The following is an 18,464-nucleotide window of genomic DNA, read 5'->3' on the forward strand; positions in this document are numbered from 1 at the left end:
ATGTAGAAGTATAAATATATTTTCAAAACTCATTTAAATGATGGAAACAAAAGTAAAATATGCGTGAGTTCCTATGTCAACATTCTGTGTATACGAAAAATATGCAAACACGTAAAAAGTATAATTTTACACCAGAGACAAGCAAACTCTGCTTAAAAACGGTATTTAGCGACGTGTATAGTATTTTAACTTTGCTCTGAGTTGAAAAAAAGCTAAAAAACAAAGAGAGTGGGCTAAGAATGGATAATAGTCACCATAAATTGCGGAGGAACACATAGCTGCATTTCTGATACAATAAACTAAGTTGAAAAGAATTAAAATACATTTGATAAAAATACAATGCAAAATTTACTGATAATGTATGACGAGAAAAGTCGTAAAATGGATCAAGCTTGAGCTGTTTTATTTTATTTTTCTCATTGTGTAAGATCGAATATTTATTAAATGTGCCATCTCATGGCGAAGGGTTGATTTAAACTTAAAGGTTTGATGGTGTTCTGTTGCCAAATGCGCAGAAAATGTGAGAAAGTTAGGTTATATGTTTGACAGTGTTAATATAAAATTAGGTAATTATAATTCATATAATGTATTGAATTTATACATATATAAATCAAGTACATCGTTTGTAAATCGATGCTATGAACTAATTGTTTTCATCTGATCAATTGCCAGTATTGAATATTTCGATTTGGCTTAACTCGAGACGAACTTTGATTTTGAAGAGGAGATAACCACTGATAGTGATAAGTAATTTTGGTCAGAAATTATACAAATTATATTACGGTAACAGATACTATTCGCATTAGCCTCGTAACTTGCGATTACTGTGCGATACTGCTATTTCAAGTGAGTACTTGATTGTAGTTTACGTTTTTATATAGTAGACAGCATAAGTGTGGGTGAGAGTTAATAAAATAAAAGGGAGTTATTGTTTTTTCGTTCTGCTGAAACTTGAAAATTAAAAATTACGATGTTATATCAAAGTTAAGTAGTAAATAGGGTGAGAAGTGCGTACATCTAATGCAAAGGAAGTTGTAACTGTAACCATTGTGTATGTACAGTCTGGAGCTTGAAAGTTGGAACTTAGAAGTTAAAACTAATAGAAATTTAAAGATAGATTCATATTCTATATAACTAACTCTGAGGGTAAGTAAAAACCCTGACTCAAGAGAAAGATTCAAAGCTCAGATTCAGTAGTTGGCCACAATCTATACAAAATTCAGAATTTGAGCTTGTTCCTGATGCAAGGTTGTTGACCTTACAATTTTGTTTTCTTGACATCATTAAAAGACTAGAAACAATATAATGCCATATAAGTATAGACTATTAAAATGTAACAATTTTTTTAGTTTTTCCTATATTTATAGACAGTTGGCAACTTTGCCTGAAGGCCCTAATGTATGAGTTATAAATTACTAAAAGTATAACTTCAACCAAAATTATGTGAGTTAGACCAACCTAAAGTAAACATTTATAGCAGAAAGAATGATAAAGGAAGTGAATTCGATATGGTAGTCTGGTGAGTTTAATGTCCAGCATAATATTTGTATTACATGTTATTAATAAGCATCTACTACCATACAGTACAGGTAGGTAAGAGTACAATAATAGATATTGATTTAGCTAGAGATTAACTTTTAAAAATAAAACGTAACTGCCTTTTAAGTTGTTATAGTAATAAGTTACATAGTGTCAGCTTATTACTACTTTGAAGATTATTAAAACATTTAGATAAACTGCTCAGTGTAATAGTGTAGAAGAAAGTTCAAGAATTATTTCATATAAGTAACAGTATTACTGCTACAAAAATATAAACTTAGCTTGTATTTTACAAAATTCAAAACTTGTGTCCTGTCAGCCTATTACCTTCATAGTGCAATACAAATAAATTAGTCATTTACCCTATTACTCCACCTGGATAATGTTAAACATTAACAAGATCACCTCCTGCCCTTTGTGAAGACAAAGTGAGTTGAGAAACCTTAACCTACTCTGTAAGCTAACCCTGAGTTCCCAGAATCATCTTAATAGTCTTCCTCTGAACCTACAGTATTTGTAGTGAGTCTTATCAAATGATTTATTTAGACTGTTATTGTTTTCTAACGTGTGAGAAATTTGCACAATAAGTTATACTGACCTCTGAGGTACTTTACTAATGGCAAGAATCCAGTTTCACTGGATTTCATAAGTAATAAAATTTTTCTTTCTTCCATCCAATCATAGTCTAGTCTGATTGATTAGTCTTTCCAGTTCATATTCCTTTCATCATACATATAACATATAATTCCCTTGTAAAATGAAAAGATTAGTAAGGTAAGATTTCTCTTTGGTGAATTCATGTTGGCTTGCGTTTGTGATATAATTTCATAATTTTTTTTTTTCATAAGACTCGATAAATTTCATTACTAGTAAAGTAAGACTGTCACATCATTTAGAAATAAGAATATTAACAACCATCAGGCCCCAGCATGGCCAGGTGGTTAAGGCACTCGACTCGTAATCTGAGAGTCATGGGTTCTAGTCTCCATCATGCCAGACATGTTTGCCCTTTCAGCTGTGGAGCATTATAATGTGATGGTCAGTCCCACCATTCATTGGTAAAAGAGTAGCCCAAGAATTGACAGTGGGCAGTGATGACTAGCTGCCTTCCCTCTACTCATACACTGCTAAATTAGGGATGGCTAGCACAGATAGCCCTTGAGTCGGCTTGTGTGAAATTCAAAACAAAAGAAACTTATAATTTTAACCATGTCAAAATGAAAGAGAAAAAACAACACTGGTGTATCTGAATTTTTAATTTCTTTGCCTCCTCACAAAAATGTGATCTGGTTCTGGTGCTTTGTTTATTTTTAATTTCTCAGTTTTTCTTATTATCACCAATTATCAATATTTGTAATAGTGGTTTTCAACATTTTTTGCAACTAAGGCACACATAGTTCCAGTTCCAAGATATCACAAACTGGTTTACATTATATTGACTTTCTAATGTTATGTTTTAAGTTATAAAATAAAATAACTGAGTAGCAGTATTTTAAAACAATTTTTTTATTATTTCAATTGGTTTGCAGACAGGAGTTTGGGAACTGCTGATGTGTATGATTTAGGTCAATACCAATATTTTCTGTACAAGACTGTCAGGAATATTGTGAACATTTTTATAAAAACAAGAAAATATTTGAGAATTTCAGCCATCCAATTGTCTTTGATACAGATCTTATCATCAAGAACCTGAAGGTCAAATTACTATTTTAACAATTTGTTTTACATTTAAGCCTTAAAATAATCCTTGAAATTGATTTTAATAATCTTAGTAATTATTTCTTTTGAGTCTTTGCCACTTCACTAATTTACATTTTTAACTAAATTGGTAGTTTTTCTTTGTCAGTTTAAACATCTTCAACACATGGTACTCATCCTTCATCTTTTGTCTATAGTCGGCCAATTTGTTCAGTCTTCCCTGTTATCCTGTTTCTAAGATCATGTCTGTAATGAATTAAATGCAATTTATTTTCTCATGCCTTTTTATCTTAAGACAAAACAAAGCTTGAAATCTAATTATGCAGTGACCATTCTAGTTCAAATGTTCTTTAACTCTTGCAACTATAACCTTTTACTGTTGAACAACAAATCTAAGATTGACTTTTGATTGGCTGTCTGACCATTTAGTACAGAGAACCATTCTGAATAAACATTATTCTCTCACTTTATTACTTCATGCATCAAATCAAAGTATCTACAGTTTTCTATAATTTTTGCATAAGTAACCATATTAGTAACAACCCTAGTCTATTTATACAATTTCACATTAAAATAAGTTGTCTGGTGTGTAAAGAACTTGCAGTTAAATATATAACTAGAAAGTGAAGGAGGCTGTGGGTAATTGGATAGGAACAAGGAAATGTGTGTGTAATTGTTTGTTTCAGCAAAAATTTACACAGGTTATTAGTGCTCTGTCTTCTATGGGGATGAAAACTTCTCTTTAATCATAAGCATTGAAGCTTACTGTTGAACCACTGGGGGTGTGAGAAATATAAGAAAGGCATTGGAAAAACATGCCAGAAAATTTACAGTTAGTAGTAAATGTGGGGTAAAATTGCTACCATATGGGATTACTTCTAAACATTTAAGCTTCAGTGTCTCAAGAAATTTCAAATGTTGAGATTGTTGTAGTGCTGAGATTTGTGAATTAGTAATTTGCCATAGTAGCACAGAATGTAACGTTGAAAACTGTAACTGTATATTTACAACTCAACACAATTCTCCATGTATTTTAAGCAATTTCACATGCAGGATGGAATAGTTCTTTCATGTTACTCAGGATAAAGAAACATACATTGTGCTGTATTATCTGTAGAGATGAGAACATTATATTGAAGTTACAGAACTATTAATGTAACTGATGTTGATGTCACTGACTTGAGTGAAGGCTTAAATATAATAATTTAACAAACAGTTTTTTTCTTATTCCAGAAAGAATTTCAAAAATTGAAAGGTGTTCAAGAAGTGAAGACTTGCATGTTTTAAGAAAAGCTGCATGCAGTAGCATTTAATTGGAAAGTAACATTAAAATAAGTTATTGGGAAGTTATTATTACAGATGCAGGTTTTATTTTTAAAATTTGACCATGTAAGAAGTGATGTGAGATCCTAAAAGAGATGAGAAGATTGTGTTTGTGGTGAAAGAACAACATTTATACTTGTTAACTTGACAAGTGAGAATAGGTTATAATTCATAAATTTAAAAAAAAAAAAAAATGTACTGATTCAGACTTACTTTCTTATTAAGATTTTTTTCTGAAAAGCGACTTATTCAGTGGAGCTGTGAAAAGACAACTATGTTTCATGGTGATTCACGTCTGACTTAGAAATATTTCATTATTTTAAAAACATTTTTAATCTTGTAATTACCTCCTGAAAATCAACTTTCCAGTTTACTAGTTACAACAAAACGTTAAGTACGTTACATTGTGATTAAAAATTATATATTTTTTAGACAAACTTCTTATCTTTATAAAAGTTGACTTTTTCATTTAGATATAGTCTGCAGGTTATATAATGAGGTTTGGTAACCAAAATATTAAACTTTGAGTGAGAGAAAGGCTTTAAATTAAAATTTCATTGTAAAGCTTGTGGTATAACTGAAGTAGTTTGATGTCATTTTCATCATATCTTATAACTTTAAATCACAAATACTGCATACATTTTGTCTTTCAGTACTGTGACTGATAAAAGCATAGTAAAAGATTTTAACTTTACAATAGAGGTGGGTAAATTCTGCCTTGAGGGCAAGAATGCACCATGAAATAAAAAAAAAATTATATAAAATAAATTTGCAGTTATTTATCACAACATTTAAAAACCTTCAGAATTGAAATTTATTTATTAAAAAAGTTATATTTAATGCAGCATTAAATTTTGTTTCAGGCTTTATTTTAGCATGCTCAAGGAAAAATGTTTTTCTTCCAAGTGTAACGTGGCACTCGTAGCATGAAAAGAAAGTGGTTGAAACAGTTTTGTAAAACAATAGCACTGTTTTTGATCTTCCAGTTCTAATAAAGTCAAAGTTTAGTCAAACACTGTTTCTCAACTTTCATTGTCATGGTGTGATGTAACTCCCTATTTGTTAGCCTTTAGAAGTGACTTAAATAAGTTGAGAATTCTCTTTTCAAGTGTATAGGCTGGTATGGCTTCTTGTTCAGCTAAGATTTGTGTAGAGATTGGAACAAATGATAAAAGCTTGTCTCGGTAGTATGTTGCTGGCATAAAGACATTGTGTACAAGTTTTGACAAAGTTATTGTCCTAGTTTTTTGTTTTTTTTTAAGCTTGTGAAAAGCTGCTTTATGATTTTATACTTTACCTGAATTATTATATTGCATTGTGAAGAAAATAAATGTTTTTCTTGAAACAGGACATAGTAGACTTAGTTAAATCATTTTACATTAGATTGTATTAAGTGTTTTTTGCCAACAAGACTACTACATTGGGCTTTATTGGCTTAAGTAATGCCTTGAATGGACAAAGAAAATTATTAAAAAGAATTGTAAAATGTTTATAAGGAATATCAGATAGGTTTAAAACTTGTTACATATATATATATATATTGCAAGAAACATTTTGGTTAAGAATTTGAAAGAAAGCTTGCCTATGATTTTGGCATTGAAAACCTATTTTTATTTACAGCAAGAATTGTTTACATCTAAACAAAAATTAACAGTTTTACAAAATGAAAACTACAGCAAAGTTTCAGAAGGATGTAGGAAAGCATTGAAATCAGTAATTAAAATGTGCAACAAAGGTAAACCTTTTTAAATTTTCAAAGTTACAAATTCACACACCAATCACAAATAAATAATAATTAATTTGCATAAACAAAACAATCTGTAAAAGCTTCATCCATAATTCTAAACTATTTTCAGCTGTATTTTTATTTCTATGCAATAAAACCACATAGCAGGTGTGTCAATTTCATCCACCATGTTGTCTGAAAGGTAAATAATGGATGATAATTTTTTAATGTCTGTGATAAACTCGTAATGTTGTTGATGTTTTTGATATTTGTTTTATTTAGTTTTGTATGCATTATTTTCAGGCACAAAACAAGTGACAACATAATGTCATAAAACTTGTAACAAAAAATCACTTCTTTTTCTGAGAGATTAATTTTGAGTAGAATTATGACATGTAAGTCGTATATTCCAGAGTGACATTAAAAATATTATTAAAATAAGTGATGCATTTTGTTGCCAATATTAATTCACCATTTCTAATATGATAATTTATTAATGACAAGTTAGAATTCAGTTTAAACAACCAACTTGTAAAATTAACATTAAATTGGAAAAGAAGTTAATAAATTGATACTTGATTTATTTTTAGATTTTTAAGAAAAACTTCTAATAGTATTAACCCATTGACTACTGATTTGCTGTTACAGGGTATGATTTTTTTCCAGCAGTCAAATGTGTGTGTGCTGTATACAGTGTACAAGTTGTAAAACATTTGTGCATTTTTTTGAGCAGTAGCAGTTAATGGGTTACCCAAGAAATCTTTGTTTAAAAATTATAGTGGTGAGCAATGAGTGGTTCATAACTGTATTTTATATTATAATAATATAACGTCATTCCAAGGGCTGGTCAGAGGTTTAATCTTATGTTTGATGCCGAAACATATGGAGGTGTTTTGTGACTGAAGATTATATGAATCTGTGAAAAAGTGTTTTTTTGTAGCAGCCTGTTTATTTTTCTTCAGGGTTTGAGCCAAGTTATTATAGCTTGTTAAATTTTAGTTGTTATTTATGATAATTAAGTGGTATTGTTTTAGTTACATCCAAATGAAAAAGTATTGGTTTGCACTTTTAGAAGTTCAGTTGGGTGAGGGCAGGTGGTAGAGTTTTAAAGAGTTGTCTAGTTACTCCAGTTTCTAAAGGGGGTGATAAGTGTTTCCCTGGATATTATAGCTAGTCTTATCTGTATAGTGAAAAAAAACAAACCCAACAAACTTTAAGGATCTAATAAAAGAAGCCTTATGAAAAATCATTTAGTGAAATGCAATTTCATAAATAAAAACAAACATTCATTTACCAGAGGGAACTTGTTTTTACCATCTTACTTGTGTCTGTGTGATGGAAGTCCAAGAAGAAAGAAAGGGTTTAGACACATCTGCTTATATTTCCAATCAGCTTTTAATAAGGTGCCATGCAAAAAGTTATTTTAAAAAAATCACTGTAGTAGGGGTTGAGAAAGGATTAATTACATTGTAAGAGTGGTTTAATGGGAAAAATGGAAAGGTTGATATTAATGGAGTTGAGTCAAAACTTGATATTTGTTACTAGAGGAGCACTTTAAGGGTCAGTATTTGGGGATTTACTCTCTATTAATTACAGTTATGATATTGATAGTAATGTATTTAGCACATTAGTAAAGTATGCTGATGACATTAAATTCATGGGTATTACTGTCTCTCTTTGAGATGTTGAAGTATTACAGAATGGATTGAATTAATTGGTTAAGTGAACAAATGTTTAGCAAATGACTTTTTGTTATGGGTTATCATAATTTGGATTACATGTGTAATACAGTTGGGAACAAACTCAGCAATATGACTGAAAAGCTACTGAAGCAGTGCCCCATTATTAGTAGTAAAGCCCCTGATCTTTCTGTGCTTTGTTTTCACCTCGAGGTGGATTTCTGTACGTGGTGAAAGGACCTCCCAGAGAAGGTTCTGTACTTTCAGTTTACTTCCTCTGGGATCTAAATGTTCACCCAAGTGTTTGCCATGTGTGGTGACCCATGAAGGGGAGAAGAAATTTCTGGAGGTTGAGGGGTCTAACTCCAGCACACCACTTTGGCCTTGAATTCCTGTAGACAGGCTGGTTGATCAGCATGTGCTTACCCTGTCTTTGCCATTTTATACACCCGTGAAGGCTGTAGCCATCTCTGCTTCCTTGGGTCATACCATCACTGTTTGTTCTCTCTCCTGAAAAGACTTATGATAAGTCAGACCTTGATGCCCTCATTGAGCAGTTACCATTTCCCTTTTTAATCCTGGGAGATTTTAATGGATCTAATATCCACTGGGGTGGTGCTGATATTGATGGGAGGGGTCGTTCCATAGAGCATATACTCTTGGATCACAACCTATCTCTCTTCAATACTGGCTCTTATACTTGTTTTCATGCACTTTGTCAACCTTTTACTGCTATTGATCTTTCTATCTTTTCCCCTTTGCTTTTTTCTTTTTTCTTGGAGGGTTGACAGTAGCTCATGGGGCAGCGACCATTTTCGTATCATTTTGAGAGAGATTGGTGGTGGTTGATGCCACCTGACCTGAGTGCCTTGATGAAAGTTGGATCAGGCTCTCTCAGAACTTGATTCTACCATCATCTGTAAACCCTCGATAGATGACTGCATGGCAGCAGTGAGTGACTGTATTGTCCAGGCAGCTGGTCATTGTATTCCTAAAACCTCGACACATTTCCCACAGTATCGTCATCCTTGGTGGAATCCTACCTGTGACATGACAAGAAAAGCTCAAAAACAGGCTTGGGATACTTTTCCTTTTGGGCTGATTGTCTCTATGACTATAATTACTCCTTTACACTGGTGGAACTCAAGCTTTCTCATCATCAGTCTGGCAGTGCATCAGTCGGACCCGATGATATTCATTAAGAGATGCTGTGCCATCTCTCTCCTGACTCTCTTGCTAGTTTTCTGGTTATTGTTAACTGGATTTGGAAGGATCCCAAGATTCTTATAAACTACCATCCAATTGCTTTGACAAGCTGCCTCTGTAAAATCTTAGAGAGGATTTCTTGAATCAAACAACCTCCTCTCACCCACTCAGTGTGGGTTCTGACAATAGCACTTCATCATGGACCACCTGATTCGACTTAAAACGGCAATCAGGGAAGCCTTTCTCAAGCAACAATATTGTTTCTGAATTTTTGGACCTTTAGGAAGCTTATGATACAATGTGGAGGTATGGCATCGTGCAAGACCTCCACTTGTACAGGTTGCAAGGCCATTTATCCATGTTTATTAAACATTTTAAAATAAACTGGCAATTCCAAGTTCATGTGGGTTTGACTCTTTCCTGTTCTTTGCCAGAGAAACTTGGAGTCCTGTTACACTTTTCATTATAAAAATTAATGCCATCAGTGATAACCCACCCCTTCAATTGCAAATAGTTACTATTTTGATGACTTCCACATTTCATTTCAGTTGTCGAGCATGAGGTTTATTGAATGGCAGCTACAGACTGCTCTCAATCACTTTTAAAGTGGATCAAAACCATTTGTATGTGCTTCTACTGCTATTGGGGTATTCATCAAGGTCCCAAGATCTGTCTTGGAAAAGTTATGCTTCCCATGGTCCCTGAGACAAAGTTCTTGGTTCCTTTCTTTGACTGTAAGTTGATGTTTATTCCACACATCAAGCAACTATGTGTCACGTGTACAAGGGCACTGAATGTCCTCTGTATTCTCTCTTTCACCTCTTGGTGAGCAGAATGATGTTCTCTGCTAAAATTCTATTGCGTCTTTATTTTAGCAAAACGTGACTGTAGGTCTCTGGTCTATGGTTTTGCTAGGACCTTGCCCTTGAAGATGTTGGACTCTGTTCACCATCAGAGGCTTTGGCTCTGCACAGGGGCCTTGTGCACTTTTCCAGTCCAGAGATTGTACACAATAGCCCACATTTTACTGCCATGATGTTGCTACGATCGAGAGCAACAGCACCACTTTAGACATATTTTTACCATGGGTTCACCTTTGACATTGGACAGTGTCATTGGCAATAGTGACACTGTCCATCTCAGTTGTGTTTTTAAATTTTATAGGGCTATTGGTGTTTTTAACTCTGTTTAAGATTTTAATTTGAAAATTGGAGTGTGTTTTGTTTTAGCATAATTCCTTTTTACATATTTTAATAATTTTACTTTTTTACCTTTTTTTTTATTGTTTGGTGCTGATAGCCCAATTATTTTGCACCAGTAAATGCTAAACAAACAACCATGCTATGTTTTGAAGGTAATAAGATGAAAGGACACAAGTTTAAAATTTGGAAGAGAGAGGCTAGACTACAGTTAAAATGGTTGTTTCTACAACAGGATTTTTTGGCTTACAAAATGTGTTGCTGTTGACAGTTGTGAAAAACCAGCACTTTACAGGAGTTTTAAAAGGCAACTTTAATTCCTGAAAAGTTAAGTGTGATCCTGGGTGAGTTTAAATTGTTACTTTTCCTTAGGGTGAGTATGCAAGGATAGTCTTGGAATACTAAGTGATTCTTTGTTTTTATAGGATATGTTTGTATCCTACAGAGTAAACAAAGGCAATAGCATGAATAATCAAGTTTTTATTTCACTTTTCATGGATGAAATTGTAATTGTTAAAACAGTATAAGGTATTTTTGAGTAAGGCTCAACTTTCTTTCAACATTTTGATACTCATGTATAATATTTCCTGATGGATAAATTTCATTTTACTTAAAACATATTTCTTCTACTAAGATTAATAAGAAAAACAACAACTAATCCTATCCGTTCAGTTTTGACAGAGCATATTATTTAGAGTATATTTGTATTATATGATTATCTTGTTAACATTGTGGGCAGACTTTGGCCAAGCTTATTAACTAGTATATTTGTCAAATACTTTGATGTAAAAATACATTAAATAGTGCTATTCACTGATTTGATTATTTTTAATGAAACCAAGCCAGTTGAAAAATTTGACCTTTACAACAGTTTCTATAAACAGCATTCTTTAAATTTTTGTCCAGCTTTGAAATAATAGAACTGGTTATCTTTCAGAGATGATTCTGTCATTCTTAGCATGTAGTGTATCACTTACTTCACAACAAAATGTTTTCTGTGTACCAGCTGTATTTTAATTCCATTTGGACAGCATCAGTCACGATAATCTGTAAGGATTGAACAGTAGTTCATCATAAGCAACTAGACACCACTGCTATTAAACTAATAACTTAAACAACCATGACAGGCAAATTAATAACAATTTATTTACATATTTAAGTGTTGTAATATTTATTATTATACATATTATTGTAATTGAGTGGACTTGACAAACTTGAATGTAAACAGTTATTTCCAGTTTATTTGTGTATGTAAATGATATACAGGAAAATCGTTAAGAGTATGAATAAATTCATAAATAGTACAAGTATCAACTAAATTTCTATCGTGTGACTAATTTGCTGAAATAACTAAATTTGGAAATTATAAATGGATATTTTGTAAATGCCAATATTCATGAATATAAATATTTATTTTGGTAGGTAAATATCTATTTCTCTGCATTATGGGCAATAACATTGTTAGAGTGCATGTGTGTAATAAATTGCTATACAACTGCATTTTGTAATAAATTCAAAACTTTGGTGTTGAAGTTTTATTATAGTTTGTTAAATGTTTTCTGATAGGATATCTTACCTCCTGTCACAAAATGGCTTTTCTTAACCAGTACTGTCCTTTATTGGCACAGATTTTCATTGCTCACTACTAATCTTATACCTTCTGCTTCTTTATATTTCACATCTGAACACTAGTTGACTCACTTTCACTATCTTCTAAACTATCTTAGTCAAGTGCATTGAGCATATCTATATAGTAATTAAGGTTACTACTTGCTGTTCCAGTGATGAGAACACTGTTGGCACACAGTTTTTGTGTCTTCCATTTAGGAATCTTGTTGGTTACTGAAGGACTGAGTGGAAAATTGAAGGAAACTGTACATTAATATTAGATAGAATAACAATAAATACTCTTCAACTCATTTTATTCCTGTAAGTTACATGTGACAACTTTTAAATGACAGTGGGAAATATTTATCCTAATTGCTGTGTGAAGGGGGAAGGAGCACTGGGAAATATACATTCCAGTCACAGTGAATGCATTAAACCATGAAATTCTTTGTACATAGATTTGTGTGGTTTCTTTTGGTTAATCAACCATATTTGAACAGTTTGATGACTGATATTTTGTTAACTTAAGTTGTGCCTTTTTCTCATTTGATAACTTTTTCAGTTTTAATGAAACTACCAAGTCTGAGAGTGTTCTTTCATTTGAAGTTTACTGGTTTTCATGGAAACGTGAGCAACATGACCATGAACACAGATGGCTATTTTACTCACGAGGAAGTTACTTATATTACCATAATAGAAACCTGCATTTAGTTAGTTATTTAAATTAGTTAATCAACTTGTGCTTACATAAGTGTGTAATATTACATGTGTTGTAATTTGTGTAGTGAACTTGCTTAATTCTGTATTTATGTTTATATAAAAGTACTTGTTTTTACTTGTACAAAACTGACAATATTTTACTCTACACTTAAGGTTTGAAATATTTTTTGGAGGTAACTGATATCTAGGTATTACACCTGTTTTGCCTGAGATCTTTGGTTTGCTTTCCTTTTTGTAGTCCAACAGTAGGAATTGCATAAAAACCTCAGTTTGGAATGTCATCTAACCTATTGTGACATATATAAAGTACAAAAGAGGATATCTTTTTTTCTTTCATATCTTAGGTAATTAACTTCATCATAGTGAAAACTTATCAAATAGTATTTTACCCAGAAGATGTTAGAAGACTTAACGACTATTTAGGCTTGTTTGACCCACAAGATGGCAGATGAGCAAAATGGTTGAAATTTGTCATATTAAAACTACATACATACATGAAAACTTTTTAAATATTAGTATAGAGTTCCTTTCTTTAAAAGTCATAAGTGAATAATCTACTTTTTTAGGGGCACAACTGTGTTAATTATGGAAGAAGAAGGATCTTTCCTACGCATAACTGCTCCAACCTTCCACAGCAGTGTGGACTTCACTGTGCATGACTGGCTGAAGAAGTTTAATGCTACTTCATTAAAACCTCCTGACTTCAGAGAATATTGGGCATTGAATGTACCCAATATTTATAGCCCAAGAGCAGATATGAACTGTCTGAACATTACCTTTGATGAAGGCCTTGCAAAACAGGTTCTGTTTACACCCCTGGAACGATTTATATGTGGTTGTAATGAAACAGAAAAAGTGTTTGAAGAAATAAAAAAAATTGACAATCTTCCTACGTTATGTGGTCATGTTTTCAAATCAAGAGAACCGACATATTCCTGTAGAGACTGTGCTCTGGACCCTACTTGTGTACTTTGCATGGATTGTTTTAAAAACAGGTATATAATATAAGTGGAAATATCATGTGGTTTAAACTTACACGCATGAACAGTGTGGGTATTTATGTACATGTACATATATAATTTCACAGAATTTCTTGACTACATATAAAAGCAAAACATAATTTAGACAGTTGAGGAAATTTGATGTATTGTTGGTGGTAAACTGTTCTGTATATTTTCCTTTTATTTCTTCATCCTGTATCATGTTTGTTATGTTCAACAAATCTTTGATTTGGTGCTTAAAATATTTATTTATTGTGTTAATAAATACACTTAGTAGAATTGCAAAAACCTTTGTAATTAGTAGCAGCAATTACCTTAATATGTTTAGTGTGTGTGTGTATATATATATAGAGAGAGGTATGTGTGGTATCCTAGTAATAAATATTTGTTTTATTAATACACAATGTTTAGTGTGTTCTTCATAAAATTGAGTTAGGAAATAACAGGTCAAACATTTTAGTGTTAACAGCCTTCTCAGATGTCAACTATTTAATATTGCAGAACTTGGATATTCATATTTATAAAAGTTTATCATACTGCTGTTTTGGCATCAAGAAACTCCAAAGAAAGACATTTTGCAAATGAATACAGCTCAGCCTGTTTTTTAATAATCCTGTCAGGCTCCTGTCTCATTACAATATTATATATATTGAAATATAGGGAAAAGTTTGAGTAACACAGATTTATACTATATCTGTACATTTTTTTGCATGCAGTTGGTTGCAAGTTTGACTGAAGAAAATAATTTTATTTTAACATCATGGTTTCCAGTATTCTGTATTTGTAGGTTTCAGTGCACACGGCACAAGAAACAGACACCCTAACTCTCTAACATACATAGATCTTTGGCAATAAAAACTAAAAGCATTTATTTTGGTATTTTATACACAGTAATAAACATTAAATATACTGTACATAAATTGTATTATTATTATTAATTATTGATAATAAATTCACATCTTGGTTTTGCCCAGTAATGTTTCCTTTTTGATGTCATGAGTTAGATAAGAAATTTTTTTCATTGTTACATTCTGGGCATGTACTCTTGATGCAAAAATCTGTTGTATAATTCTAAAAATGTTATTTTATCTTCATGGAAAATGAGATTTTTAATGAGATAGATTGTAAAGTGGATAAACTACACAACTATTTAAAACTATATCAGCAAATATAAAATACATGTGCAGGTTACATGACTGTGCTAACCCTTGCCCAATGTTGATAGTGAAATCCTGAGGATTGGTCACTCACTTGGCTTTTTGTTGATTAGATATTTGTTTCTTGCATTAGGTTATAATAATGCAGTTATTGTAAAGAAAGATTATTCATTTTGGTTAATGTCACTGATTGTTTGGTCTTCTGGTTGATAGTGTGATAGTTTTATGCTCTGTAACTTTGGATGAATGTGTTTAGACATGTGGGGGAGCAAACTGTTTAATTTTGTGTTAATACAAAAAGTGTTTTAAATGCTACATGTGATTTATTTTGTGTTGGTTTTCTTCATTTTATATACATTTTTTAAATATTAAAAATGAGATGAACTGAATCAACTTCAACTGCAGTTGGTTAGAAGAAAAAGTAAAACCACCTAGGGTATGTGAAAAGTAAAATTTCTGTCAATTATAATTCAAAAATTAGGTTAGAGAATAAATCTTAAGGATTAGAATGCAAATCTGATGATTTTGAAATAGCATTGCGTCACATGCAATGATCACCAGATTTGATCATATATAACCCTTTGCTAAATATTAGTAAAAATAATATTTTGTGGTGAATAGTAGGTTCATTGACAAAAAAATAGCTGTTTGCTGATTAATGTGCAAACCTTATATAAATTGTATATAGTGAACTTACTATATTAATTAATTCTGATATACCTCTCCTTTCACAGAGAATAGTTTGATCACTTGCACATCTACCTGTGAGATTTGCATGCTACTAGCCTTGAGCTAATTCCTACTTAAAACATATTTTTAGCAAGAACTGCACTAGTGCATGACAACACCATCATGTAAAGATAGTCCTTCACCAGTAGGAAAGCAACAAAACTTCTTTCTAGAAAAGTTTTCCTTAGCACTTTATCTCAAAGTAACTTCATTTTTTCTTCCAAATTGTCTTAAATTGATAAGTGTTAAGATTACTAATCAGTTATGTGTGATTTGAAATAGTTTACATCAAGTAACTTTTGTTCAAGTTAATTAGTTTCTTTCATTTTACAAAAGAAAAAAAATTCTGGTTACCCCATCATGATTCTCATGTGATGATAACTTCTAGTTGGTTCTGTGAAGGAAACAATGTTATCATTGTGGGATCTTAATCTACAATGGCTACTAGAGAATTGTTGTTGATGGAGGTCACGAAAGCCATTATTAAACAAGTTGTAGGTTTTCTAATACACACTGGGCCTTCTTCCACCATCCACTTCACTGATGTTCCTTCTTCCCAGTTTGAACATGACTAAGAAAATGATGATTTTGACCAACCTTTAATTTCTATATCACTTCCTAATGTCCAATTTTCATGCCTCTTTCTCTATCTTATCAGCTTTTTATTTACGAAGAACTTTATTTTGCACCAGAATAGTTTTCTGGAAATGTTCTTTCTCTTCTTTTCACCAGTTTAACTTATACTGTAACTTCTGCTTTATCCTTCATTACTTTGTATCTATGCTGTTGGGACTTATTGGGTTGAGGTGCTTACTAGAGTATGCTTATTTCTCAAAATCCACATTGGGCCAGGGTTAATGGAAAGAACTTAATCCATTCACTCTGACTCTACCAATGCCCACTGTTGAAATGGGTATTTTGCAAGATTACTAGAGGTATCATTGTGGTATTCAACTAAGTTAATTGTCTGGTCCAGGCTGTACCCTCATTGGACTATTATGCTAAGAGCCACGACCAGGGAAGTGACTGCCCAATTCTTTGGTTGGTACTTGCTGGCTTTTCAAAATAAATTTTTGTGATCATCCATTGTACTGTCTTCAGTTAGACCTTTCCTGCATGCATCTGAATCCCACCCCTTTTCTTCAAGTTGAACATAAGAGATCCTCAATACTTTCAGAATACTAGCTGCTGGGATTGTGGACCTTAGAGAGTTCCTCACTAAATTATGTACTGTGTAATATAGTGGGAAGTAGACCTGTGGTTGCAACAATTAATTATATAGTGCATGTTACCTCTCAAATAGCTAGTGTACTCTCCTCCTGTAACAGTGTGGATTCTTCACTCTCATCTATTTGTCCATTTGAGTCAAGTTTCAGACACACCCCATATAGTCTGATTGCACCCTTGCCACTTTTTTATTAGCCTATTGACAGCATGTATGTTAATGCTCAATTGTTTACGAAAACATTCTGCCCATCCTTGCAACACATTTAAGGCTCTTTAGCTTTTCCATTTTTATTTCTGCATGAAGTGTATACCCTGATTGAGACAAAAATCAGTCTTTCACAGGTACCCTGCTATGGAATGCTTGCCTTCAGGTGTTGCCTTACAAGAGTTTTCCCTTCTGGCCCTGTCTGTTTGTCCACTACATTAAAAATATGCTCTAATAAACTAAATTCAGGAAACAGACCTTCCAACCCATCCTCTCCACTTCTTGCAACTTTTTTCTTGCCTCATCTAAGGATAAAATTATTTTGAGCACAAGTTTAGAGGGGGGCTGCTGTGCAAGGAGATTGAGTTGTCCTTTCATTGGTGGAGAGCTATCATCACACGACATCAGCATGCACTAATGCAGTTCACATCATAAACATTTCTTTGGTGGAAGTTTGTTTAAGGCTAGTGCCATGCAAACCTCATGGACATAAGCACAAGGGATCAATGTATTGTGTATGTGAATGTATCTTTGGAAATACGTTTTTGAGTAAGGAAAATCTTAACTTCAAAATGACAACATGCTGCTTTATTACGTACTATTGTATAATGTAATTCAAATTGGGTACATTACTTAAGATCACCATTTGTTACAAATATATGAATATTTGTCCACTCATGTAGTGCTCACAATACTCACCGCTACAAGATGAGCATGAGTGGAGGAGGAGGCTATTGTGATTGTGGAGATGAAGAAGCATGGAAAGCACATGCATACTGTGAAGTGCACTTGCAAGGAAAGAGAGAGGTACTTGAATATTTATGAAATCTATTTCCCATTGATGAAAATAACTGTAAATATGTATTGTCTCTATTTTGGAATACCTCTTTTAAACAATTTCATTTTTAATTGAAAAATAACAATTTAGTTGAAAAAGTTATATTTTTATGAAACTGGCACAGATAATCCAATAGAATTTTCATCAATAAATAAAATTCTTGTCTTGCAGGCATCTTCTGATTTAAGTCCTGTTGAAAGACTTCCTTTGGATCTCATTGAGAGAGTACGGATTCTAATGGGATTTGTTTTATCTTACTGCCATGAGATGTTGACCTGGGAACAACCAATTTCTCAACCTTCAGATCTTTGCCCCCCGGGGTTTGACACGGCTGATGAAGCTCAAGAGACGTATGCCACAATGCTGTTTAATGATGAAATTCATACATATGATCAGGTCAAAGTTAACCTTTTATTTAACAATGCATGTACAATTTTTGTTTGGATTTTTAATTATAAGATGGTATAAACAAAAACTTAAGATTCTTCTTATTAAAACCACATCTTTTGGAAGACTTGATGCAATAAATAAAAAAAACAAAGGATAGTTTTTTTTAATATTTCAAAAATTTTATAATTATTCACGGACATTTATAAAAGCTAACAATTT

At 32.4% G+C, this 18,464-nt stretch overlaps 1 protein-coding gene across 7 annotated transcripts in view; it reads left to right on the forward strand.

Moving 5' to 3' along the window:
- The first annotated feature begins 400 nt into the window (after nucleotides 1–400).
- The window catches only part of Ubr1 (Ubr1 ubiquitin ligase), a 40,484-nt gene continuing 22,420 nt past the window's right edge, over nucleotides 401–18,464 (forward strand). For 2 of the 7 annotated variants that reach the window (XM_076473132.1, XM_076473136.1), the window contains exons 1-4: nucleotides 457–846; nucleotides 13,265–13,693; nucleotides 17,701–17,824; nucleotides 18,027–18,251. In XM_076473132.1, the coding sequence (XP_076329247.1) occupies nucleotides 13,284–13,693; nucleotides 17,701–17,824; nucleotides 18,027–18,251 (759 nt within the window). In that variant the 5' untranslated portion in view covers nucleotides 457–846; nucleotides 13,265–13,283. Of the gene's footprint in view, nucleotides 847–6,180; nucleotides 6,296–10,605; nucleotides 10,715–13,264; nucleotides 13,694–17,700; nucleotides 17,825–18,026; nucleotides 18,252–18,464 lie in introns of all 7 variants that reach the window. The other 5 variants (XM_076473137.1, XM_076473133.1, XM_076473135.1 and 2 more) reach the window with 5 other exon arrangements.

The sequence above is a fragment of the Tachypleus tridentatus genome, chromosome 12 (genome assembly GCF_004210375.1).
Source record: "Tachypleus tridentatus isolate NWPU-2018 chromosome 12, ASM421037v1, whole genome shotgun sequence".
NCBI classification, from domain to species: Eukaryota; Metazoa; Arthropoda; class Merostomata; order Xiphosura; family Limulidae; genus Tachypleus; species Tachypleus tridentatus.